Below are 24799 nucleotides of genomic sequence, written 5' to 3' on the forward strand. Positions count from 1 at the left end.
GGGCTTCCTGTGGTTTGGAGCTGGTAGCATTTTCTCCTGGGTGTTTTCACAGCTGTGAGAATCCTCATGGCTGCCCTGGTGGCTGGAATCTCAGCCCATTGCTGAATGTCCTCACCCACTATATCTGTGTATCTGTCTTCCTTCCTGGCAGAACACTTAGCTCCTCTGCCCCTTGGGAAGAGACAAGCCTTACACACAGGGACTTGATGGTGTCAGAGCAGGATCTGCACCCACAGACCAAAGCCTGAGCTGTGGCTGGGCAGCTTGCTGTGAGAGCAGTGGGTGCCTGAACTGGGTCTGAGGAGGGGAGGGTGCTAGTCTTCATCAGTGTTCCATTGCTCTGAAGAGACACCATGACCACAGCAACTCTTATCAAAGAAGGCACTTAATTGGGGCTTGCTTACAGTTTCAGAGGTTTTAACCATCGTCATAGCTGGAAATGTTGGTGCTGGAGAGATAGCTAAGTCCTACATCCAGATCTGCAGGCAGCAGGAAGAGAGTGACATGGGGCCTGGCTTTTGAAACCCCAGAGCCCATCCCCTGTGACACTTCCTCCAACAAGACCACACCTCCTAATCCTTTCAAGTAGTGGGCCACTCCCTGGTGTCTTAAGTATTCAAATCTTGTGAGCCTTCAGCCACCATGGTGCTACTTGCTACTCCTAGCTGCTTCAGGCAGCAAGTCTAGGCCTCTTTCCTTCTAGAAGGCTGAAGGAAGGGGTGACTTTGTAGATTATCAGAGACAGGATATCCTTTCCATTACTTCCCTCTCTGTACCTGTGGCAGACATAAATAATCAATCACAGTATTCTGACTCAAGTTCTTAGTGGTTCCCAGAGTGCTTGCCAGCATCTCCAGCTTCATTGCCATTGACTGGGGTTGGCAAATGGGAAGAGCCAGACCTTTCCTTATTTTCTGGCCTGGCTCCTTGTGGTGTAGATGGCAGTGGACAGGGAGATGTCACCTTGTTTACATTTTCTTCTTAGAATATGACCCAGTTAGCAGCTCACAACCACCTGTCGTTCCCCCTTCAGGGGATTTGATGCCCTCTTTGCCCTCTTCTGGTCTCTTTGGGTACTACACTTGTGTATTTGGTGCGACAGACAGACAGACAGACAGACACACACACACACACACACACACACACACACACACACACACACAGAGTCTTTAAAAAAAAAAACAGATCTGGTCAAGAGTATCTTTATCTGTGACAAAGCAGTAACTGAGGCTTCAGGGAAGAAAGCCTTTTTGGTGCATGTCAGTGAAATAAATCTTTTGGGGTATGACTTGATTCCAGGCATCTCAAGATCCAGGTATCCCTATGACAGTTTTAGGATCGTTTTTCTCTGTCCTCGGTCTGTTTCCTATGTAATGATTTTGTTAGTGGTGGTGGTATATAGGGGCCCCTCTCTTGTCATGGCTGAGGTAGCCCGTATGTCTCTTCCAGAATGCCATGCTTCCTTAAGGGCCCCTGTTGGCTGCCCTTGCCAGGACAGGGAGCTCTCTGGTTGGCTGCCTGTCAGTTACTTCTCATGTCACTGAGAGAGTACCAGTTGAAAGCAATTTAAGGAGAAACTTTGATTGTGGTTCACAGTTCAGAGGATGACGTCCATCACTGGCGGAAGGAGCATGGTGGATCAGGAAGCCGAGAGCTCCGGCTAAAAACAGTCAGGTTACAGCCCTCAGGTCCCGTCCCTTGCCACTTGATTCCACTGGCCAGGACTACCTTCTAAAGTTTATGGAGTTTCTCCAGGCACTGTTGCCAGCCGGAGATTGAGTGTTTAAACATGATGGGAGGGGGTCATGAACCCTTCCTGACCCTTGCTTCTGTCTGCCAGTATCTCTGGGCTGCACAGGTTGCAGGTAGAGGTTGGGTCTCCTGATATCGGTGAGGTTCTGTGCACAGTAGCTGCTGACTGTAGCATTTTGAGCACATAGCTTGAATGTTGTAATGCCCAGATGGTTGGGGCCCCATGGTGATTGTGTGTGGGCTTGCTGGGTAATGGTGGCATTATTTCATGGTGGTGCTTTCCTGGCCGCTTGTATTTGTTGCTCATACTTTTAGCAGCCACTCCTTGGAGGGCACCCGGGGCTCCTTGCAGTGATTACCCTGTGTCAGCCTTTTCTCATCAGCTCGCGCATACCAGTTAATCCTCCAGTTGCCCAGATGTCAGGAACCATGCTTCCTGGAAGCCAAGGAGGTTAGGGTGGCAGAGTTCCCTGGCCAGGGTCACTGCCGCTCAGTCAGTGTGGTGCTGGCTGTCCCTCCTCATGATGCTTCGGGGTCCCCTCAGAGCTTTACCTGTGGATTTGTGGCTTGGGGTTTATATTCTGGGCATTGCCCCCAGCCGCCATTGCCTGTTCTGTGCTGTGACCTTGAAAGGGCATGGTGTGTGTGTGTGTGTGTGTGTGTGTGTGTGTGTGTGTGTGTGTGTGCTTGTGTGTGTGCTTGTGTGTGCGCGCGCGAGGTTTTTTAGATACTGGTTCTGTCCCATCAGTAGCTGGGTCAGATGGGGAAGTTTTTCCTTGGGTCCTGGGGCGATGGCTCAGTACTGACATCGTGAGGTTATGGTGAAGAGAGCCTAACCACACTCATTGAGAGAGCAGAGTGGCCTTGACCTGGTGCTTGGCCCTTAACTTGATATGGCAGTTGCCTCTGGCTGAGGGGCTGTTCCTCAGGATGTGCACTCAGGTCTGTGGAGGCCAGTGCACTTGTGGCAGGCTGGGACTCTTGTTGGTTTGGAAACCCCCTTCCCTCCTTCATTTCCCTCTTCTGTCTCCCTCCCAGGCTTTTGTGGAGGAAATGGACCTCGTCTTGCTCCTTCTGCCTCCCTCCCCCATCTTCCTCCTTGGGCTTCCTCTTTCCTGTGCCCTCTGTAGGAAGTATGGACTGTTGGGGCCCCTTTAGAAACAGGATGAGCCGCTTGCCCTACAGACCTACCTCTTCCTTCCTCAGCTTCTCGGGGGTCTCTGATCCATCCTCTACCTGAGATCTAGGCTCTACAGGCCTTCATCCCCAAGAGACCTCCAGGACATCCTTGTTTGGGGTTTGGCTAATTCTAGGATCTTTTTGGAGTGAGGAATGCTTAGCCAAAAATTTCCTCCTAAGAGGGCTCTGTTCTGTTCAATTTTGAAACTAAGTGGTGGGTAGGGACCGGGTGACCCTCAGGTGACTTCTGGGCTGAAATGAGTCCAACTTTCGGCTCTGGGTCACCTAGAGGTCAACAGAGGTAGCCTCCTGCTGTAACAACTTCCTGGCATTTATTAGCATCACCTTGCTATCATATACTGAGGCACAGGGTGCAGGCGGGACCTCAGGTTCACAGCAGAAAATACAGACCTGGTGTCCAGGCCCTGGTCCCCTTGTTTAATCCATGTTCTGGACCCTCATGATGTGCTGCCTGCCATCCCCAGAAGGTCACTCAGGCTGCTAGAGGCAAATGAGGCAACTGGACACAGTCCCAAAGCAAGCTAGAACAGTTTCACCTGGGAGACTTGAGCCATAGCCTGTGCAAGGCCCCAGCAAGTCCCATCTTCCTGCCTCTCACAAGTCTGCCCTTGCCTTACAGAAGGACAAGTTCTGTGTGTATGAGGAATACTGTAGCAACCACGAGAAGGCCCTGCGGCTGTTGGTGGAGCTCAACAAGGTCCCTGCTGTGCGTGCCTTTCTCCTGGTAAGTGCCCAACCCCTACCTTTCTGTCCATCCCCAGGCTGCCTGAGCTGCCCACAGCTCCCATCTAGGGATTCCCTGGGCTATTTACAAAAACAGGCAGTCTAAAGTAATGGCAGGGGATCACAGTGGGTTGTGGGGGTCAGCAGGCTTGTATACCAAGTGCTTTCACCTGCTGACATGTTTTGCTTGCCCTGCCTCCTGCTTTGTGAGACAGGATCTTACCCTGTATCGCACACTATTATGATTCCTGGGGTAACAGATACATGCCACAGTGCTTGGTAAAATGTAGGCATTAATTCTGGTCAGCCCTGTGACCAGCTAAAATATCTAAGACACTAGGACACCTTCGCCCCCTGTGACCAGCTAACACTTCTAGGAAGACATTAGGCCCCCACCCCTTCTTTTAACAGTAGATTTGGGGACTTTATGATGTGAAATGCCTCTCAGGGTCTGGGCTTGAGAAGGAGGCTCCTCAGGGCTCCAGTCCTGCTCTGACCTCTGAGTCCCTGCGTATTTGGCCAGGCACATCCCACCCAGTTGCTGTCATTTTCCCATGGGAATGCAGAGCTCAGCTCATGGAGTAGAACGTTTCAGTGGTGTGGCCAGGAGCTTGAGTCAGGCTTACAGGGATCCAACCTGCACCACAGCCCATCCCCACCACCTCCATTCTCTCCCCCTCTGTGCACAGCCTCCCGCCAAGCATCCCCAGGCCTTCGATGCAAACATAACATGTATTTTCCTTCACTGGTGAGTTCTTACTGCCTGGCCCAGGGACAGTGAGCGTCCGAGACAGGCAAATCGGCCACCTCTCTTCCATTTTTGTCTCCCACCCTTCCACTCCAGCCCTGCACCTTTGAACTTTGCTCTTGTGTTCATAAAACAGTCTGGGCAGAACACAGAGACAGGCAGTCACTCTGCCCTGGTGTGCCTTTCACCATCACGGTCCTACCTTAGTCCCTGCTGTCCAGGTTCCACCCTTGGATGATGTCCCCTGGCCTCTTCAGGGGTTCTGGGAGGCAGGAAGAAGCCAGGAAGGTGAGTGGGCCATTGTAAAGAAAGAGTCTCCCTCTTCCTTCTCAGGCAGCCTTCCTGGTGGGCCAGGCTGCCACACTCCGGCAGCAGCTGCCCGGGGGCTGGGTAGGCAGGGAGGAGTGTGGGGTGTTGTCATGTGCCATCTGTCTCCCTCCTGGCATCTCACAGCTTCTGGCCACCTGCAAAAGAGCTGTCATGGATGTTATGGGAGGTGACTGTGTTGGGAACAGACAAACTGGCTCTGTTTGAGACGGGCTCTACACTTGCTGAGGGACTCGGGGCCTTTGGCTTTCTGTGCCTCTGTTTGTTGTGTCTATTAAATGGGTGATTCATGAGTTCAGTCAGTGGCTTCGTGTTGAGAGCTTGTCATCTTGAGGGGATCAGTGTTGGGCAGGTACAGCAGTGGACAAGGCAGGTGTTTCTGTTCTCATGGGGACAGTCCAATTACGGAGTCCTAATGATGTATTATGTAGCCGTAAGTTCCCCGAAGGAGGTGTGGTACTGAGGATGGCAGGATGCGTGAGGGAAGGAACTGGTGGCTACTGTTCTGATTTGGTCTTTAGGATAATAGTATCTAAGGTGACAATGGATGGAGCAGGGCTGTGGATATGGTGGAAGAGAGGCAGGGGCCGTCACCAGGGAGAGCATTCCAGGTGGAGGAACTGCCGTGCAAAGGCCCTGTGGTAGCTGTGTATTTGAGAAATGGCAGGAAGGCTAGAGAGGGCAGAGGGATGAGCCTGAGGGGAAAAGGCCAGAGATGAGGAGAGAACAGCAGCACTGGAGGAGTTCAAGACCCAGAAAAACCTCATGGAGGTGGCTCTTCTGTGCGCTAAGTGCCCTCTATGTGGGTCTGACTCATGATAAGTGAGCTTCATCCCCAGGGAGGACATGGTGGGAATCCAGAGAGTAGCAGAGTCACTCTGAGTCGGGTGGGAAGCCAGGGGGTTGAGTAGAGGAGGGCCTAAATGAATTTGTGCGGGAAAGGTTCCTTGGTTTTGTGAAGTTGGAGCAAGGCTGGGCACACATCTCTTCAGGCTGCTGAACATTTAACACACACCAGCAGCTTTAAATGAGACTGGAGAAGTCACACGGTCAAAATCAAGGGGTTTCAGGGTGCGGCTCCCTTGGAGCCCTTCCAGGAAGCCGCCCTCCCTCTCCTGGCCCCTCACACCAATCTCATCCCCCTCTTCCATGCCTTCCTGTGTAAGGAGGCTTTGGATTTAGGCTCTTTGTCCCATGTGACCTCATTTTAACCAGTCACACCTGCAGAGATCCTGTTTCCAAATAAGGTCACATTCTGGTGTGTGGGTGGGTGTGGCATTTTGGGAGAACATCATTTACCCCACCACGAGGCTACTGGTGTGTGGGGGCAAGGCTTGGGTGGGTGTCTGTAGAGAATGAAATCCAGTTGGCAGTTCCACTGAGAGCTATCTTGGGGTGCCAATGAAGCAGAAGGCCGCAAGATAGTTCCAGGACAGGTTCTGGTTTCCTCTTCTGATGAGATAAAATACTCTGATAGAAGCAACCTTAAAGGGGGGGAAGGATTATTTCAGCTCACAATTCCAGGGCCCAGTCTGCCAATCATTGTGGGGTGTCAAGGCAGAAAGTTGAAGCAGCTGGCCAGATGATCAGAAGCAGAAAGGGAACAAATGCATGCAGGCTTAGCAGCCAGCTCACATCCTCCACTCTTACACAGTCTAGGACACAGCCTAGGGAATGGGGCCACCCATATGGGGCTGGCTCTCTACACATCAGTTAGCATAGTTGAGACAGTTCCTCACAGACATGCCCACAGGCCAGTCTGACCCAGGCAGTCACTCATTGAGACCATCTTTCCAGGTGATCCTAGGCTGTGCCAACTTGACAATTAAAAGTAAGTATTCTAGGACCCCAACATTTGGCAGACTAGAGTAGCTTCATCCTCTGATGGCGAGGGCTGGGCTGAGCGCAGGTGAGAAGGAATGCCCTTTTAGATGAGAGGCAAGGCATGCAGGGGAGCCTGGAGCCTGGAGTGCAGGGAAGGGGCCAGGCTGGAAGAGGGAACTAGAGTCTCTTCAGTCAGGACTCTGTAATACCAGGGGTTTAAGCATGATCTATACTCAGGAAGTGAGTGTGGCTAGCACAGAGGGCTAGGATGGCCAATGGGTGACACTCATCTGAGGATCATGTGTATGTGGGTTTTGAGGAATGCTGTCCCCAGGCCCCAAAGAGTCAGGAGAGGAGTGAATGCAGCCTTGCATTTGCTTGCTTTTCTTTGAAATGAAAGTAAAAAGAGAGCTGGGGTATAGCACAGTTAAGAGTGCTTGCCTGGCATGCACTAAGCCCCGAGTTCTATACCTAGCACCACATAAACGGGGCATACCGTTGCATGCCCGTAATCCCAGGACTCAGGAGATGGAGGCAGGACGGTTAGAAATTCAAGGACACCTTTCCTACACACACACACACACACACACACACTGACTACACAGTTAGCCTGGGGCACAAGAGACCCTGCCTGGATTTTGGAGCTTTGGGAAAGGTGGTGGCTGTGGCTATCCTGTCTGAAGGGCTTTTGGCCTTTGCCTGCCAGGCTCTGGGCTTCTGGAGTCTTCTCTCTCCTCCTCAGCTCCCTGTTCTCCTTTGCCTGGAGCTGACATCACCAACAACTTGTGGTGACCACTGGCTCAGAGGACAAAGGCCCAGTGTGCGCAGCATGGGGTCTGGCATCACCCAGCTGCCGCAGCCAGGGTATCTCGTTTGTACCAGGGGCAGATGCAGAGGCTGAGGCCATGTAGGCAGCCACAGCCAGGACCCAGGGTACAGAATTGCACCTCTCCAGGAAGAGAGCCTGTGATGATGCTCAGAGGGCAGCTAGGCATCCCTGGTACTTAGGCTTACTCTGGGTGCTACAGCTTCCTATGGGAAATGAATGACAGCCAGCACACTTGTTCCTGAGGCTGTGTGTGTGTGTCTGTGTGTCTGTCTGTCTAGAACATGCTGGAATCACAGGAACCATAGGTGGGAGTCCTGGTTCCTGAGGGTCTGGGTTCACTTCTGTCTGCAGAGGGGAAAGGCTGAGGTGTTGGTGATGCTGTGCTGACTCAGTTATGGTATATACACTATACACTGTGAGCCTTAGGTAGGAAGACATGGAATTCATGCTTCCAGCATCTTCAATGTGAGTTCTCTTGTTGGAGCCCCTGTAAAGGGGAGGACATTGCCTGTGACATGGGATAAGTAAATGGCCTACTGTGTTAGCACTAGGTGGAGGGAGTCTGGAGAGGGGACTGGGGAAGTGAAGTAAGTCCAGACCTGCATTTGACCCCTGCACCTGTGAGAAGCCAGGTGTAGTTGTGCACACCAGTGAGCCCAGCACTGGGGAGGCAGAGACTCCCAGAGGATCACTGGGCAGCCAGCCTAGTCAAGTCAGTGAGTTCCAGGTTCAGTGAGAATCCCTGTCTCCAGAAAGGTGGAGGCACTTGGAAGTCAGGGGCAGGGGCATTGGCAGGTGGATCTCTATGAGTTCAAGGCCAGCCTGGTCTACAGAGTGAGTTCCAGGTGAGTCAGGGCTACATAGTGAGACCCTGTCTCAAAAATAAATAAGTAAATACAAACAACAGAAGAAGACAATTTGATACTGACCTCTGGCCTCAACACACACATTCAATAGCATGTACACTTTTAACCCCATCTGTGTCTTACTGGTCCTGGAGTTAAGGGCTGGACACCCCAAACTCAAACTCCAGTGTCTGAGCTGAGATTTGAGGTAGTAACATTTCCAGTTCTTGGCTGGTTGGAGGTCATTGCCCGGGCAGGAGAAGGCTTTGTGAGCTGGGGCCAGAATGAGCAGAGAGAGGCAAGGGTGCATGTGGAGGCAGGGCTGCTGATGGTGGTGGCACCCAGGTGATCAGTCTGGACTAAGCTGGGTGTGTGCTGCAGTTCTGGTGACCGTTGTAGAGTCCTGGTTGTGGCCTCTACCTGCATAGCATTACCAGGCCACCACCATAACCCTATCGCACAGGTAAGATTCCCAGTTCCCAGGTGCTGTTGTGTTCTTCTTAACTGCTGAGGGTCTGTGTGTGGTGTGGCCTTATGAAGCAACATGTGAATGCAGTGTGGGTGACATCAGGCCCCAGGCTACACTGCAAGACTGGGTTAAAGACTCCCACAGGGGAGCCAGGTGTGGTGACACACACTTTTAATCCCAGCACTCAGGAGGCAGAGGCAAGTGGCTCTCTGTGAGCTAGGGGCCAGCCTGGTCTACAGATTGAGTTCCAGGACAGCCAGATCTGTTAGACAGAGAAACTCTTTCTTGAAAAACCAAAACCAAAAAACACAAACAAAAACAAAACCTCTCCAATTCTTGCAGGGTTCTAGAACCAAAAACCCCCAACTCCTGGCAGGGTTCTAGACTTGGTACCGCTCCTAGGGTTGCTGAGTTGCCTCTTGAGTACCTATCCGTTCAGAGAGTTCCCATACTCCCATGTTGTTTTTGGCCCATATTAATGAGTGTCTCATGTCCCTCTGTAGAGCTGCATGCTTCTGGGAGGCCGGAAGACCACAGACATCCCTCTGGAGGGTTACCTGCTGTCCCCTATCCAGAGGATCTGCAAGTACCCACTTCTGCTCAAGGTGAGACTCCTTGGTCCTGTACCCAGGCAAAAGTGGCAGGCTCTGCCTGGCCTGCCAACAGGAGAAGCTATTAATGTTAGGGATCTATGGCATCTAGTGGCAGAGCTGGCACTGGGCCAGTTCAGACCTGCACCAGTTCCTGCCTCTTTCTTTGCTGTTCTCTGGGCTTCCACGACTCACATCATCTCCATTGAGGCAGCAGATGGCTGTAGGCATCTGGACTCACACCCTGTCAAGTTTAAAGTCAGTAGGAGGCAGTGAGCTTCTCTCTTGGAGTTCTGATGGACAGACAGCCTGAGAGTCACTCTGGCTGTGGCCAGCCATCTGTGGCAAAGGGAGTGGTATATTCCAAATGGATTGGATTTGAGTCATGTGGTTTGACATTAACCAGTCACAGGGAATTTTGGCTTGGACCACTAATCATCTTCCAACCTGCTTGGACCATTGCTTTTCCTTTGAGCCTGTCCCCAGCCACTGGATAGTGCTATGCTCTGATGGGCTGAGATGGGCCCTATATTAGGGTTTCTGTTGCTGTGAAGAAACACCATGGCCAAAAGCAAGTTGGGGAGGAAAAGGTTTGTTTGGCTTCCCCTTTCACATTGTTGCTCATCACTGAAGGAAGTCAGGACAGGAACTCAAGCAGGGCAGGGACCTGGAGCAGGGCTGATGCAGAGGCCACTGGTGGTGGTGCTGCTTATGGCTTGCCTAGCTTGCTTTGTTACAGAACCCAGGACCACCAACCTAGGGATGGCACCGCTACCCATGGGCTGGGCCCTCCCCCTTTATAGACTAATTGAGAAAATGCCTTATAGCTGGATCTGAAGGAGGCATTTCCTTAACTGAGGCTCCTTCCTCTCTGACACAGAACCAGTCAATACAGGCCCCCCATGCTGCTCTGCTCCAATGACAGTATGAACAGCTGGACTGTGTTCTTATTGGCTGAGATTTGGGTCAGGTGCTCTGGTTCTGAACCAATTACTCTTTACTCAGACTTGAACCTTAAGCCAGTTACTGGGACCCATATGCCACAGGCCCAAGGAGGGACAGACAGGCTGGCACCAAAATCTGCTCTTCCTGGCAGGCATAGAATGACTTGGCACAACCATTCATGCACCTGCTGTCACCTTCCCTGCTAGCCACCTTGGTCAGCCCTTGGCTGAGCAGTCCAGGGCCCAACTGACCCTAGATGGCTCCATCCTCAGCTTCAAAACTGACAGTTGGACAGGTCCCACGCTACATGGATGGCTCTGTTCCCATCTGCTACTTGGTCCTGCTTTCCCAGACCTTACAAGTGACTGCTGTTGGCCAGTGCAGACCCTGGCTCTGTCCTGAGGCCTGCCTGATAGCTGGTTCTTGGGCTCCCTGCTGGCAGGCTAATCTCACTGCTGGTGCCCCATTCATGAGCTGGTGCCCGCTCATGGGAACCATCCATGTCCCTGTTCTGTGAACTGGAGGGAGGGTAATGAGGGTGCTCGGGAAATCTTGACCTTCATTTTGTGCTGGGGAAGGTGGGTGGACTTGAGTATCTGAGGTGACAAGACCCTGGGACCGTTATTCGTGTGTGTGTGTGTGTGTGTGTGTGTGTGTGTGTGTGTGTGTTAGGCTGTGATGTGAGTGGATGCCAAAGACCAACCTCAGATATTTTCTTCAGGAGCCACCTACATGTTTTTGAGATAGAGTGTCTTTTGGGGACTTTGGGTGCTCTACTGGGCTAGACTGGCTGACTGTTGAGCTCCAGGAACCTGTCTGCCTCTCTCTGCTTCCCCCGGTGCTGTGATTACAATCTTGTGTCACCACACTTAGCTTTTATGTAAGTGCCGAGGATCGAACTCAGGAATGAGCCATCTCCCCAGCCCAGGACAGTATGCTGTAACACGAGAAGCTGTGGCAGTGGGGGTCAGTTCTCCCTGAGCCCCCTCAGCCCTCAGTTGCTTGTACCTCTCAGGGAGTCCAGTGGCAGCTCAGCCTGTGTCCTCCTGTGACTTCAGTGACACACAGGCAGTGGACAGTCTGGGCTCAGGAGCTGCAAGTGAGCCCAGACACCAAGAAAGGACGCCCTCTTGTTTGCGTTCACTCTAGTTCTTAGCGCTCAGTCAGGGATTTAGAGGGAGGATTGGTGACCAGGGCTTGGTGAGCAGATCCAGCAAGAAAAGTTGGCTTGTATAATTCATGAGTTAAGAATGGGGCTCGCAATTTTGCACTGCTTTCAACTAGAGCAAACCTCCCTCTCCCCCAAATGCCCAGACAAAGCAGAGCGTGCTGGAGGATCTGGTGCTGCTGGCAGAGCCTGCTCTCTGGCCCTGTCAGGGCACCTTGCTGGCCCTGCCTTAGTTCTGGGCTTTGTAGCCATGGCTGCCTTTTGTCTGAGTTTCAGCTGTGCATTTTTAGCTCTGCTCGCGAGTAAGTCCTGCCACTTTGTATGCCTCAGTTTCTTCTTTGGGATACAGAACTACTTACTGATGGTAGCGAGTCTGTGTTTGTTATGGAGTGCCCTGTAGCTTGGTGGGGGAGGGGCAAATGAGGCCATCGGGACACAGAGAAAGGGAAATGACTGCCCCAGACCCCATGAAACATTGCTGACCACTGTCATTTTAGAGTCTTAACCCTGGCTCCAAAGTGGTGCATCTGGTAAAGGAGCATGTTTTGCTAGCTAAGTCACTGTGTGCTCGAGGGTGAAGTCTGTAGTCCTTGTCAGTTCCCTAAATGGGGCCCGAGAACAGTGGTGCCTTCATGGCTCAGTGGCCAGTTTACTTTTCTGGGTCTTAGCCTTTGAGCATCTGACCCTTGAGGGAAAACTCTGGGCCACCTGTAGCCCCAGAGCTGAGTTGAACTATTAACCCCTTGGTTTCTAGGTCTTGACCAAGTTTGGGGTCCTGGGAGCTTGCAGAGAAGCAGATTTTGTGATCTGTGTCACTAACTCTGAAGGAAAGGCCTTTGTGGCCTGTTCTTTTTTCTCTAGGGCTTGGGGTTTAGTCCCACAGGGCTTCTGTCCTAGGAAGATGGAGGCAGCTGGGGCAAGCCACTGCTGCTTCGGCAGGAAGCACCCACAGGAAGTGGCGGAGGTGTGACCTTGCCCCCTTGACAGCTGTGCATGCTGCTGCTCTCCTCTTTCCAGCTGTGTGTACTGGGAGACTGAGGGTTGCTGGGAGCCAGCCAGCAGGACCTGAGATTCCCTTGGGGACATGCAGGCTCCCTGGTGGACAACCACTCAGTGTCCCAGCCTTGGCACATGCCACTGGAACATTTGTATCAGCAAGCAGCAGGAACTGAGGGCCTTTTACACCCTCCTGGGTGTGTGTGTGGGGCTCCTTTGCTCACAGTTTCCAGGCCATTCCAAAAGATGACCCTATGTGTGCAGCAGCTGACTCCAGCCCCAGCCTGTCCCCTCAGCCGTGCAAACATGCACCCACAGATGTCTTCAGTTCTATGAGCCTCCTTGTTCCCACTGAGCTCCCAATGGTGCAGGCTGCAGGGTTGGGGAGCCTGGGGTGGGTGAGGAATAGGCAGGAGTGAAAGCCCTTTGGGAACGCCCCCAAAGCTGAACTTGAACACTGCCTAAGAATAGCCAGAACATTCTATTTTGGCTCTTCAGCCTGGGCTCAGGATAGACAGTTGGCATTTTCAGGCTTTATTGAGTTTTCCATCAATGTTTCCAGGGAGATGATTCAGAGCTGGGTGATGCCTCGATATGTAGCAAGCAGGTCCCTAGGGGAACCAGCTGATACTGGCCCTTTGAATGCACCTGGCTCTTGCTGTGGCCCTGCTCTGTCCTGTCTGCAGACATGGCCCTGGGTCCCCAGCTGGAACAACACTCTAACCTGGGTCTTGAGTCTTCCAGATCTTGGTGGGTCTACAAGGGCCTTGGGGTGTCATGGGATGGGCAGGAAGCCCTAGGTGGTCAGTAAGGACCTTGGCCACTAGTTCCTTGTATCTTTTGCTCCTTGTGTTCCCGACCTCTGTGTGTGGGTGTCGTTGGCTCCTGCATGGGCTCATTGTCCTGTCTCACTTGTGTGTTGTCTTCATCTACTGTGACTAACAAAAGAATTACAAGTATATTCAGAGGTTGAGCCACCAAAACCCACAGTAAGCCTGTAGTGTTTCCATCGCCCTAGAAGGAAGCCCATTTCCTTTCTTTCTACCCCCCTCCTCTGTCTCTGAATTTACTTTTTTCTGGATACTTCATACAAATGGAATCCTAAATCCTACCCTGTGTGTCTTGGCTTTTTTCGCTTGGCATCGTATACTTCTCATTGTGGCCTGGGTTCGTATGTCATTCCCTTTTCATGACTGAGTATTATTTCCCTGTAAGCTGGGTTAGTCTTATTGCCCATTCATTGGCTGGATGGACATTTAGGAGTGACACTGCTATGACCATCCACACAGCACTTAACACACATGCTCTGGGTTCTCCACATGCTGGCTCTAATCTTTTCCAGAACTGCTTGCCTCCCAGCCTACCTCCTGGCTCCATTCCAGGAATCAGCCACTCCATCCTGGAGGTTTCTCAGGCCAAACCTTGGGTTATCTGTGCCCCTCCCCGTTACCCTCACTCCACTGCAGTTGTTGAAGAAGCACTGTTGGCTCTGCTGTGGAGCCTGCCCAGGGCTGGCTGCTCCTGTGGGCCTCCCTGCCTTCACCTTGAACCCCTGATGCTTGCCTTAGCTCCCACCCCTCCTACCCTGAAGGCAGCTTCCCGTGTTATCATACAGCATCTTCCCTGGGGCATGCCCGGGCCACCTGTCATGGTTTTTCTACATTCTTCTGGCTGTGTGACCAGGGAGTTTGCTGGACCTCTCTGTGTTTGCTTCCCCAATGGGGACGGTGCCAACAACCCTGGTTGGACAGTGTGTGGGAGACTTGTGTTGACACCCTGAGTGTGCCAGGGGTGGGGGGTATTTTCTGAGGCTGTCATGGAGGGGGCTGGTGTGGGATTTTTCTTCCTCTCCCAGTTCCTGCTAGACGTCTCTTTGAGATGTGACTGAAGCGCTGTGTCTCAGTTTCATGGTGTTGGTAGAGTTTAGTTAGTTACTGTAAAGAGGCTAGATGGAGAGGAGTGGATTGACATAAGGATTGCTTCAACCCTAATTAGCTACACACTTACTTTGGCCTGTGTTTGTCTCAGCCTCAAGTTGAGCTGTCTTGTCCTTAGATTTAAGAAGGTTCTGGAAGCACTAGAAAAGCCACATTTGCAATCAGATGTGGTGATATTACTCTAGCTCAGTTGCTTTCTGCTTATTATGTGTATTGATAGGAACTCTGTTTACCAGTCTCTGTGTATGTGTGTGTGTGTGTGTGTGTGTGTGTGTGTGTGAGAGAGAGAGAGAGAGAGAGAGAGAGAGAGAGAGAGAGAGAGAGAGAGACTGAACCCAGACTTCCATATGCTGGATAAGCACCTGATCACTGAACTACACCCCACCCTCTTATTTTGAGACAGGGTCTCAGTAAGTTGCCCAGGTTGGCCTTGAACTCTCCATCCTCCTTCCTCAGCCTTCCCAGTAGCTGGGGCCAGTGTGGCCTGTATTTCTTTGTCATCTGTTCATCCTCTTGCTGTCATTTCTTCCCCTCTCTCAAGGATGGTATCATGTTGGGGTTGGGAGTCAGTCCCTTTTGTTTTCTACCCCTCCTTCTCTCCCGCTGCAGCTGAGGAAGTGTCACTGTCATCGGGCAGTTTTCTTGTTGCTTTGGAGCACCATCTCTGTAGCGCCTGGGGCTGTCACCTTTTCGGTGGCTTCCTTGGAAAGCTGGCTCTCCAGTCCCTAACTGATGGAATCTAGAGGGTGGTGGTGAACCCCTGACCATATCCATATATCCATATCCATATATATATATATGTATATATATATGTATATATATATATGTATACACACACACACACACACACACATACATACCCATATATGGGTATATACGGGTATATATGTAGTGGGTCAGCATGGACCTTGGCCCAGCTGCTCAGGGCTGTGGCACATGGTCCTTTAAGGGGAAGCAACTCTGTACCTCATGGTCACTGTGCTGACTGGAGACTGGCTTGGGAGGACACTGGGGTCAGATTAGTTATACGTCTGCACTGAGCAGACTGCCAGCACTGGGCGTGAAGAGTCAGCACCCTCTCCTCATGCACGGGTGGACCCAGGAGCAGGGTTCAACATCAGTATTTGGTCTCTTTGCTCATCTTGGAGGCTTGGGTCTCTGGATTCCCACAGGGCAGAATTATTTAAGATATTTGCATGTCATTTTCATATAGTTTGCCAGTGTCAAGGCTTTCTTTGCTGTGGTGGGCAACTTTTCAAGTTCTTCCAAAAGTTTTTCACTTCTTGTTTTCTTTTCCCATTTTTCGTGTGTGTGTGTGTGTGTGTGTGTGTGTGTGTGTGTGTGTGTGTGTGTGTGTGTGTATGGTGTGATGTGGTATGTGTGTGTTATGTACTTGTTAGTGTGTATGTATTTATGTGTTCACATGTGTATGTATGGGGGCCAGAGGTCAGTGTCAAGTGTCTTCTTCTATTGATCTCCAACTTATTTTGCAGACCCAGCTGACCTCCTGAGTGCTGGAATAAAAGCATGCACCACCACCTGGCTCTGATTTTTTTCTTTTTTCTTTTCAACATAAATGCTGAGGATCCAAACTCAGGTCCTCAGGTTTGTCACTGAGCCATCTCTACAGCCTTACCTTTTCTTATAGGAGTCCTCTTTGTCTTAGTCACCGTCATGGAGCAGACACCATGACCAAGGCAACTTATAAAAGAAAGCATTTAACTGGGGGTTTGCTCACAGCTGCTGAGGGTTATTAGTGCATCACCATCAAGGTGAAGAGTGTGGTAGCAAGCATGGAGAAGTAGCTGAGACCTTTCCATCCTGATCCAGGGTAGCAGAGAAGAGAGAGAGGAGAGAGGGGAGAGAGGAGAGAAGAGGGAGAAGAGAAAGAGAAGGGGAGGAGAGAGAGGAGAGTAGAGGAGAGAGGAGAATAGAGAAGAAGAGGAGAGGAGAGGGAAGAGAGAGAGACTGCATTGGGCTTTTGAAATCTCAAGGCCCACCCACCAGTGACACACCTCCAAGAAGGCCACATACCTCCTAATTCTTCCCAAAGAGCTCTGTTCCCTGGTGACTAAGCATTCAAGCATAGGAGCCGGGGGTGGGGGGAGTGGGGGGTGGGGTGGGGGGTATTCTCATTCATCCTCCACACCCTTAGATGCTCTCCATTTGTGTCTCCCCGTTATCCTCGGGACCCCAGAGCCACAGTGTCTGGAGTGGATGATACTCTCCGAGCTAGGCAGAAAAGCCTGCTGCAGAGGCCTTTGTGAGCAGAGCTTGTGTTGGAAGGCCTGATCCATATTCAGCCCCAGAGAGTGGGGGTGTTGCTCTGTTTGGTCTAGCCTGTGGTTGACACCCCTCCCTTTCTAGGCCTCTCTTTTCTCTGTGGAAATGCTAGCATGGCTTCCTAGACCTGTGCCAGCCACCAGGCGTCTGCCAGTATAGGCAGTGATGGGTGCCAGCCACCAGGCATCTTCCAGTGACAAACCCAGCTTCCCTTTATGCTACAGTTTGATTGCGCCATCCCACTAGTGATGGAAAACCTAATTTTTCATTTTATGTCATTAACCACCTCCACACTTTGAAAACCTAACTTAAACTTGCTTTTTCAGAAAAGAATGGAGAACAGCCAGGACTCCCGGCAGGGCTGACTTGAGCCACAACGTTATCTAGGGGCTATGGCAAGGCATCCCCAGGCCAGTATCTTCAGCTGAAGTTTGCAGCTCAGCGGACCCTTTCCTCAGGTGGCTCCCGCCTCAGGCAACGACAGCCTCAGGCTCACAGCCCCAGGGAACAGAGTCATCACCCCTGTGACCCCTACAACTGGAGTCTCAGCCAAAGCCCTTGCTGGGTGACTCTCGGGCTCCCTTCCTGAGGTGGAGGCTGGAAGACTCAGGCTTTGATGTGAACTCACATTGGGAGCCTAGCTGTAGTGGCCTCTCTGGGACTCCTAGCCCCGGAGAGGGTCAGGAATGTTGGACTGCATGGTGTGTCTGCTTCCCATTCTTCATGCTCTCCCATAAGCCTTTGTTGGGCCCCAGGGAGAGCAAGCAAGCAAGCAGTTGCTAACCCCACCAACTTTGCTTGTTGCCCAGCTGGGCCTGGTCATGTTGGAAGCCCATGTTCTTCTGGGCTATATTCTTGTGGCCGTGCTGGGGCAGAATGGAGTTGCTCAGAACCTGTAGGCACCATCTTGGTACATGTGGTTGCAAGGGGCAGAGGCATGAGGTGGCTTGCAGAAGCCCAGGCCCTCTGCCCTACTTCCTCCCTTCCAGGAACTCCAGGCCACTCGTGAAACCACACAGACTGGAGCGGATGCTGGGGAGGGCCACAACCTGGCTTGTGCGGTGGCTCCCCGCCCTCCCTCACCCAGAGCCAGCCTCTTCTAAACACTTTGTAAGAGCATAACAGGAGGAGGCCTGTAGCCATAGCTAGCATCTGCCAAGCCCCACTTCCTGTCTGTGGCCTTTAGAGGCTCTGATAATCGTGCCTCAGTTTCTTCATTGGGATGGAAATGCTTGGTGACGTAGTTACTGTGCTGGGTGCACAGCCCCTGCTCTTAGCTGCCGCTGTTGTGTGATCTGAACCTGAACAGCCTCTGGTGTTGTTCTTATTGTATAGAGACAGCAGTAAATGCGTTACTGTTACCATGGGAGTGAAGGTAATGATGATAAACATTGTCCCCAACTTGGTCTGCAAAAAACGCTTGCATTCACGTCTGCATCTGTTGGTGGTGGGTCAGCAGGGGATGTGACCTCATTTCACTGTGAGCACATTCTGCCTCAGAGAGTTTGGGTTCACTTGTTGAGGTCACACAGCAGAGAAGGGTGGAGGCGGGTAGTCTGGCATCCATCTCTTGGCATCAGGGTCTGGGAAGCTGTTGGAGTAGCAGGATGCAGAGGCTTGAATCTCTTATTGATGCCTCTAGTGATGGGGTGCTCACTCCTTTATAAGGCAGACCTCTTTCTCATGGAAAACATAGCATAAGGGTGTGATTACTCCATCCCGCCACTGTCTGCTTCTGCCTACTTGACCCTCTGAACCCCAGCAGAGCCAAGTGGCTTCTTGTTTGTCATAGTCCCTCTCCCCAAGATGCTTAGCAAGTAGCTAAGTACCTCCTTGGTCGCTGTACATTCAGAGCTGTCTCACTTTGGATACGGTTCCTTGGGTTTTCAGGATGGGAGCCTGTCTCCTTGGAACCTGGTTGTGTCTGACCCAGAACAATCTGAATCTAGCTGAGTTCTGAAGGAAATCAGGGAATCCTCACCTTTTACCACTTGTGGGGTGGTGTCCCAGGGTCAATACAGGTGGTCAGGTGTGGGAGCAGCCTCCTTTGTCTGTTGAGCCATCTTGGTGGCTTCCTTCACCTATTCATGTTATTTTTACTTGTGTGTGTGTGAATGTGAGTGTGGTTGTCAGAGGGACAAGGGATCTGGGATCTGGAGTTACAGGCAGTCAAATCACCTGATATGGGTGCTGGGAACTGAACTCTAGTTCTTTGGGAGAACCACAAGTGTTCTTAGCTGCTCAGCCAGCTTCACTTGTTTGTTTGTTTGTTTGAAGCAGGCGTTCTCTGTGTAACAACTCTAGGTGTCCTGGAACTGGCTCTGTAGACCAGGCTGGCCTTGAATTCACAGAGTTCTGCCTCTGTCCCCACCTCCTAACTGCTGGGATTAAAGGCATTTGCCACCACCACCTGGCTTGCTTCACTTATTTTAAAATTACCGTGTGTGTGTGTGTGTGTGTGTGTGTGTGTGTGTGTGTGTGTCTTGCTTCACTTATTTTAAAATTACCGTGTGTGTGTGTGTGTGTGTGTGTGTGTGTGTGTGTGTGTGTCTTGCTTCACTTATTTTAAAATTACCGTGTGTGTGTGTGTGTGTGTGTGTGTGTGTGTGTGTGTGTGTGTGTGTTGCAGGCTCCCAGGGTCCACCTGTTTCCACCTCCTGTGTCACTGTCTGTGGGCTTACAGGTGCACATTGCCACCCCTGGCTTTTTAGGTGGGCTCTGGGGATCCCGCTCAGGTCCTCATGCTTGCCGGACAGGTGCTTTATCGGCTTAGCCATCTCCCGATCCCTGGGTTGTCTCTGCTGTGTGGTTGTGTTTTTTGTCTAGTTTGGAAACAGCTCCACTGACTCCTCTTCTTCCACCCTCTTGGATGGCAGGTGTCCTTGGGGACATGATGGCTTTGGACTTGATGAAGCTGAGTGTCACATTTGTGAGGTTGTTTCATGCGTGAGTGTGTCTGGAAGCGCATTGCCGGACCTGAGGTGGCAAGGGTTCCTTTCTGTGTTCTTTTCTCTTGGTTGTATGGTCTTGGTTCTTCTGTTTGGGGTTCAGCACATTTTGTGTTAGTTTTTGGTGCTGTAGAGGAAGTGGCCTGATTTGATGCTGCACAGGGATGTGTGGGTATCCTGCACCATTGTTCAGAAGGCTTCCCTTCCCCCAGCAGTGAGGTTGTCCCCTAAGCGCCTGACTAGAGTGCCCAGAGGGGCCAGCATGTGTAAAGGCTCAGGGGTGAGGATGGGTCTTAGTGCTTGGAGCTTCCTGGAGTGTAGCCAACACTCCCCTGTGACACCAAAGTCTGCACTTCCCCTGCAGTGTGGGCTAGTTATCAGTCTGGCCTTTGCGCTTGGTTTCTGTTCCCACCCTCATTGCTGACCTCAGGCAGAAATAGAGGTGAGGGCAGTCGGCTGGGAACGGGAACTGGCCCTTTTCTCCTTTTGACTGGCATTGGCTGCCTTGTAAGGGACCCCACTGAGGAGTGGCTGGGCCTCTGACTGAGGCTGTAACAAGTAGGAGTCAGCTGCCCTCTGTGATCAATCTGGTGGCCATTCTAGCCTCCTGAGACTCTGCTGGGCTAACCAGAGTGCAGCTGGTATCTGCTTTATCCCCTGCTGTCCTGTCTGAGGAAGCTGGTGTCCCGAGTTCAAATCCCAGCCCCTTCTCTCTCTCCAGTGGCTGGGGCTACCATAGTCTCCTCTGTTAGATGGTCTGGGACCTGTCTCTTAAGCTCAGCCAGGGGACTCTGGGGATGTTCCATGCCATTTTCACTATCACTGGCTTTCTGGTGACTGGCTAGTAGGGGGTGACACGGGGTGACGCTGAAGGAAGGAGGGACCAGCCCGAGTCCATCCAGTTAGTGTGCAAAGCCACCCTGGTATCCAGTGCAGGGGAGCCAGGGACATTGCCTGTGGCTACAGGGAACAGAGAAGTTGGTGGTGGCTGTCTGTGGGTGGAGTGTCTGGTTAGGAAATTCTTCTGATGCTGTCTCAGCGCCCTGACTGAGGAAGGCCATGGCCTGGCATAGTCACTGTCACCTCACACCGTCCCCACCACTGCTGGCCCGTAAGTTTCCATATGTCGTGTACCATACCTAGTGAGTGGCTGCACGCCTTGAAACCAGCCAGAGGTCAGCGTGCTGGCCCAGCATGCAGGAAGCCCTGCTTCTGTCCTCAGCACTGTATAAACCGAGCATGGTGGCACACACCTTTAATCCCAGCTCTCAGATGCAGAGGAGGATCGGGAGTTTAAGACGCCCCAGTACATAGTGAGCCTGAGGCTAGCCTGGGTGACATGAGGCCATGTTTCCAGAAAACACTGTTTGGCCTTGATAATGTCCCTGCCTATGTCTGAGGTGGGGGTGCGGGTGGGGATGGGGGCGGGGGACTAAGCTGATGGCAGTGGGGTCCTGACTGGAGAACTATCTGGATGCTTTTTGTACTCTGTTCAGTGTCCTCTGAAGGAGAGGCCTGTTCATTCATTTACCTTTCAATCCCGGGGATTGAACCCAGGGCGAGCCTTGAGCATCTTAGGAAAATGGCTACCACTGAGTCACACTTGTCCCCCAAGAGGCATTTTCTCCCTACCCATTTCACTAAGAAAGCTGGGGCAACAGTTGTGTCTGTGGCCACCTCTGTCACCTGCCCATCTCCCTGTTCTGTTTTACGGTCTCCACCCCACGCCACCCCCATTCCTTGTCATACCCAGTGTCCTCCGACCTCACTCTTTGTTCCTGCTCTCTGGCTGCCTGCCACGTTGTTACCTCTGTGTCCCCTGCATGCCCCCTCTCCCCCCTCCAGTTTGAAGCTCTTTTCCTGTTGTCCATTCCAGCTCCTCACAATGTTTCTCACTGCTGGCCATCATCCATCATGACAGAGGCTTGATCTTTCTTTCTGTTTGGTCTCTGTCCTCTATATTAGGCTATGACGCCCAGCTGGCTGGGTGATTTCTGTTTTCTTGTGTATTCAGATTTTGCCTTTAAGGGCACTCAGATGATGCCCACAGAGTGAATAAATGAATGAGCAAGGGGGTGAGAAATGGATGTCTTAGTTACCTTTTTGTCTATGGAATGAATACCTGACAAAATCAGCGTAAGGGAGGAAGGGCTTATTACTGTTCATGGCTTTAGTCCATCAGGGAGCATTGGGGTGACTGGTCTCGTGTCTGCTTTAGGGTACAGCGCATCAGGGGTGGTGGGTAGCTGGTCTCTCTGTGTCTGTGGTCCGGAAACAGACAAAAACAAACGCTGGTGCTCAGGCCCCATTCTCCTCCGTGCTCAGGTGTCTGGAAGGCCAGCCTGTGGGATGGTACCACCTTTAGTCCAGGCTGGTCCACCCTGTTAAACCTCTCTGGTAACAGCTTTGTAGGCACCCAGACGTGTATGTTTTAGGTGACCCCAAGCCCAGTTATAGTCACTATGAAGGCTGACATGCACATGAATTTGCCTGCACGTGTGAGTTTTGCTCACCATGCCCTTGGCACACTGGTTCGACATGGCTCCACCTCTGGCAGGACAAATGTGGACTGATTTCCCGCTTTCCTGCCCTTTTCTACACTAGGAGCTAGCCAAAAGGACCCCTGGCAAGCACCCTGACCACCCAGCGGTGCAGAGTGCACTGCAGGCCATGAAGACTGTTTGTTCCAACATCAATGAGACCAAGAGGCAGATGGAGAAGCTGGAGGCTCTGGAGCAGCTGCAGTCTCACATAGAAGGCTGGGAGGTATGTGGTCAGGTGGCAGGATCCTGTGCTGAGGGGGCGGGGCCCTCACTTGATGTAAATCACAGCCTCCTGCCTGTGTTTGGCCTGCCCTATGTCTGCTTATAAGTGGCTCAGTTGATTTTCAGTAAAATATAAAATCCCAGATTGCACATTTCTGTAGCAAATTGGTAACGCTGCTGTATTACAGCAGCTGCCGCTGGGACTCCCATTCCCTCAGCCCCACCCCTGTGGGCCGCACTCCCAGTGCCTACCTGCTGACTACGGGCCTTGGAGCTCCTGCTGTCAGTACCAAGGGCAGTATCAATATACCTGAATTCATCTCTTTTCCTGTGACTGACCTGATGAAAACCACAGCGGGAGGAAGGCTTATTGTGGTACAGTCCATCATGGTAGAGAAGTCATAAGCAGGGTCGCCACACCCATGGGAAGCAAGCAGAGATGATACAGCTCCCTCTCCTTTGTACTCAGTCTGGGACATCAGCTCAGGAGGTGACATGCTGGAAATCTAGAAGGGGATTCCACACCCTGTCCGTCTGACAGTGTCAACCTTCCACACTATTCCAGGTCAGCACTCTGGTTTGACACATCCTTGCTAGCTGAGTGATTTTTGGTTCCCGTTTTTAACTTCTCCGCCCCTGGTACCTCGTTCTTCACCTGTAGCAGATGTCATTTCACTACCCTTAGGATTGATAGTGGGAGGGGTAGCCTCAGAGTGTATGTAACTGACTTTGCTTATCACACTTATTTGTGTGTGTGTGCACGGTGTGCCACAGTGGGAGTTGACTCATTTCCTTCCACCATGTGGGACCTGGGCATTGAACTCAGGTCATCAGGCTTGTCAGCAAGCCCCTTTACCCACTGAGCCATCCTTTCAGCCAGAAAGTGACCAAGTGACTTTCTTAACTCCACTTCTTGCTTATATTATTGAAAGTTTCCTGTGTGTCTGTAGAAAGACAATGGAAAAATACAAGTAAGCAAGGAAGGCCAGCTCAGCTGGAGTGAGGGATTAAGGGCTGAGATGAGAGGTCCTGGGACAGATGTTGCTGTCTGGACCCCCCCCCCCCCCACATACACACACACCAGGCCCTGGGTGGCCCTGTATGTCTGGGATTTAGTATTCTTTTCTTTTACTCCTCCGCCTTGGGTTGAGGACCCAGCTGCAGACAAGACTGGGGCTTTGTTAGAGGACACGGGTGACGTGTCCCCTGGACACGGGTGACGTGTCCCCTGTACTTTCCTTCTCTGCTGTCTTCTCCGTGAGGGCCAGCCCTAGTTCCCAGACTCTCTTGCAGATGGACTTTGGAATGGCATTAGGGTTTGACCTCGATCAAGCTGGAAGGTGGGACAGAAAAGGTTCCCACTTGTGTGCGAGAGGGGCTACCACAGCAGGGTCTGGTTATCTGTGGCGGCAGCAGCTTCCTGGGCAGGGAGGCTCCAGTCACCGGCCTAAGTTGGTGGGTTGGTGTGTTCAGCAGGCAAGGTAAGGCAGCAGACCTGGCATCGAGCTCCTTTGGCTGTAGGGATTGCACATGGCTTTGTCTAAAGCACAGGCGATATGACCAGCCTTTCCACCATGTCACAGGCCACTGTCCCTGAGCTCCCTGCAGCGTCGTCTAGGCACACATTGGCATGTACTGGCTGGCTGCCATGGGGCCATAGGGTGTGCATGTGGTGGCAACTCCAAGGTGCTCACATTGCAGCTTGTGGGCAATATAGAGGAAGATATGTGACCAGTGGCCAGCCAGACTGGGTAGGTGGCTTTGATCCATCAGGGCTGTTCTTTCCTGTGCCTTGGGCATGTCTGTTACTAGTGTCCTTCCCTAAATCTGATGGTTGTCCTTTACCCGTAGAAAAAGATAAGGGAGGGAGGAGAGAGTGCCTGCTTCTTGGCATGATTACGTCGCTTGACCGTGCTTGGTGCTCAAGAAGCTGGGAAATATGTTTCATTGGTCAGGCAGCCAGTGCTGCAACACTTCCTCCCCGAGATGGCCTGTGGGGAGCAAGGGCGTGGGTTGCCTCAGTGGGTGTTCTGTCTTTGCCTGTCTAGCTCCCTCTCCTCAGCCCTTAGGATCAGTGTATCCATGCCCGGCCCTTGCAGGATTTCACATAGACCCACTAGGTGCTGGCTCTGAGGATTCCTGCTAGTGATGCTTTCCTAGTCCCTGTCTCTGTCCCTCCTTGACACCTTTCTTAATTCTCTGTCCAAAATCTTACACTGCTCAGTCAACCTCATGCATACCCTGTGTGTTAGCCGATCTGACTAACTCACCCCACAGCTCCTATTGATATTCTCCTTTGTGCCCACAGCCTTCAATGGACCTAGCGCTCCCATAGTCCTGCCTTGCTGGTTCCCACCTGGCTTCTGTTGAGCCCCTACTGCAACCAGGGAAGGTTGCTAGGTCCTGGAGATCTCACCACACTTGCTCAATAGTGGCCCTGTTTTTACAGA

General features: G+C 52.0%; 1 protein-coding gene across 1 annotated transcript in view; it reads left to right on the forward strand.

Moving 5' to 3' along the window:
• Nucleotides 1–24799, forward strand: part of Prex1 (phosphatidylinositol-3,4,5-trisphosphate dependent Rac exchange factor 1) — a 149702-nt gene that overhangs the window by 71916 nt on the left and 52987 nt on the right. Inside the window, exons 4-6 of the mRNA XM_051186107.1 lie at nt 3572–3676; nt 9221–9322; nt 22189–22350. Of these exons, the coding sequence (XP_051042064.1) occupies nt 3572–3676; nt 9221–9322; nt 22189–22350 (369 nt within the window). The remainder of the gene's footprint in view (nt 1–3571; nt 3677–9220; nt 9323–22188; nt 22351–24799) is intronic.

The sequence above is a fragment of the Phodopus roborovskii genome, unplaced genomic scaffold (genome assembly GCF_943737965.1).
Source record: "Phodopus roborovskii unplaced genomic scaffold, PHOROB, whole genome shotgun sequence".
Classification (NCBI taxonomy): Eukaryota; Metazoa; Chordata; class Mammalia; order Rodentia; family Cricetidae; genus Phodopus; species Phodopus roborovskii.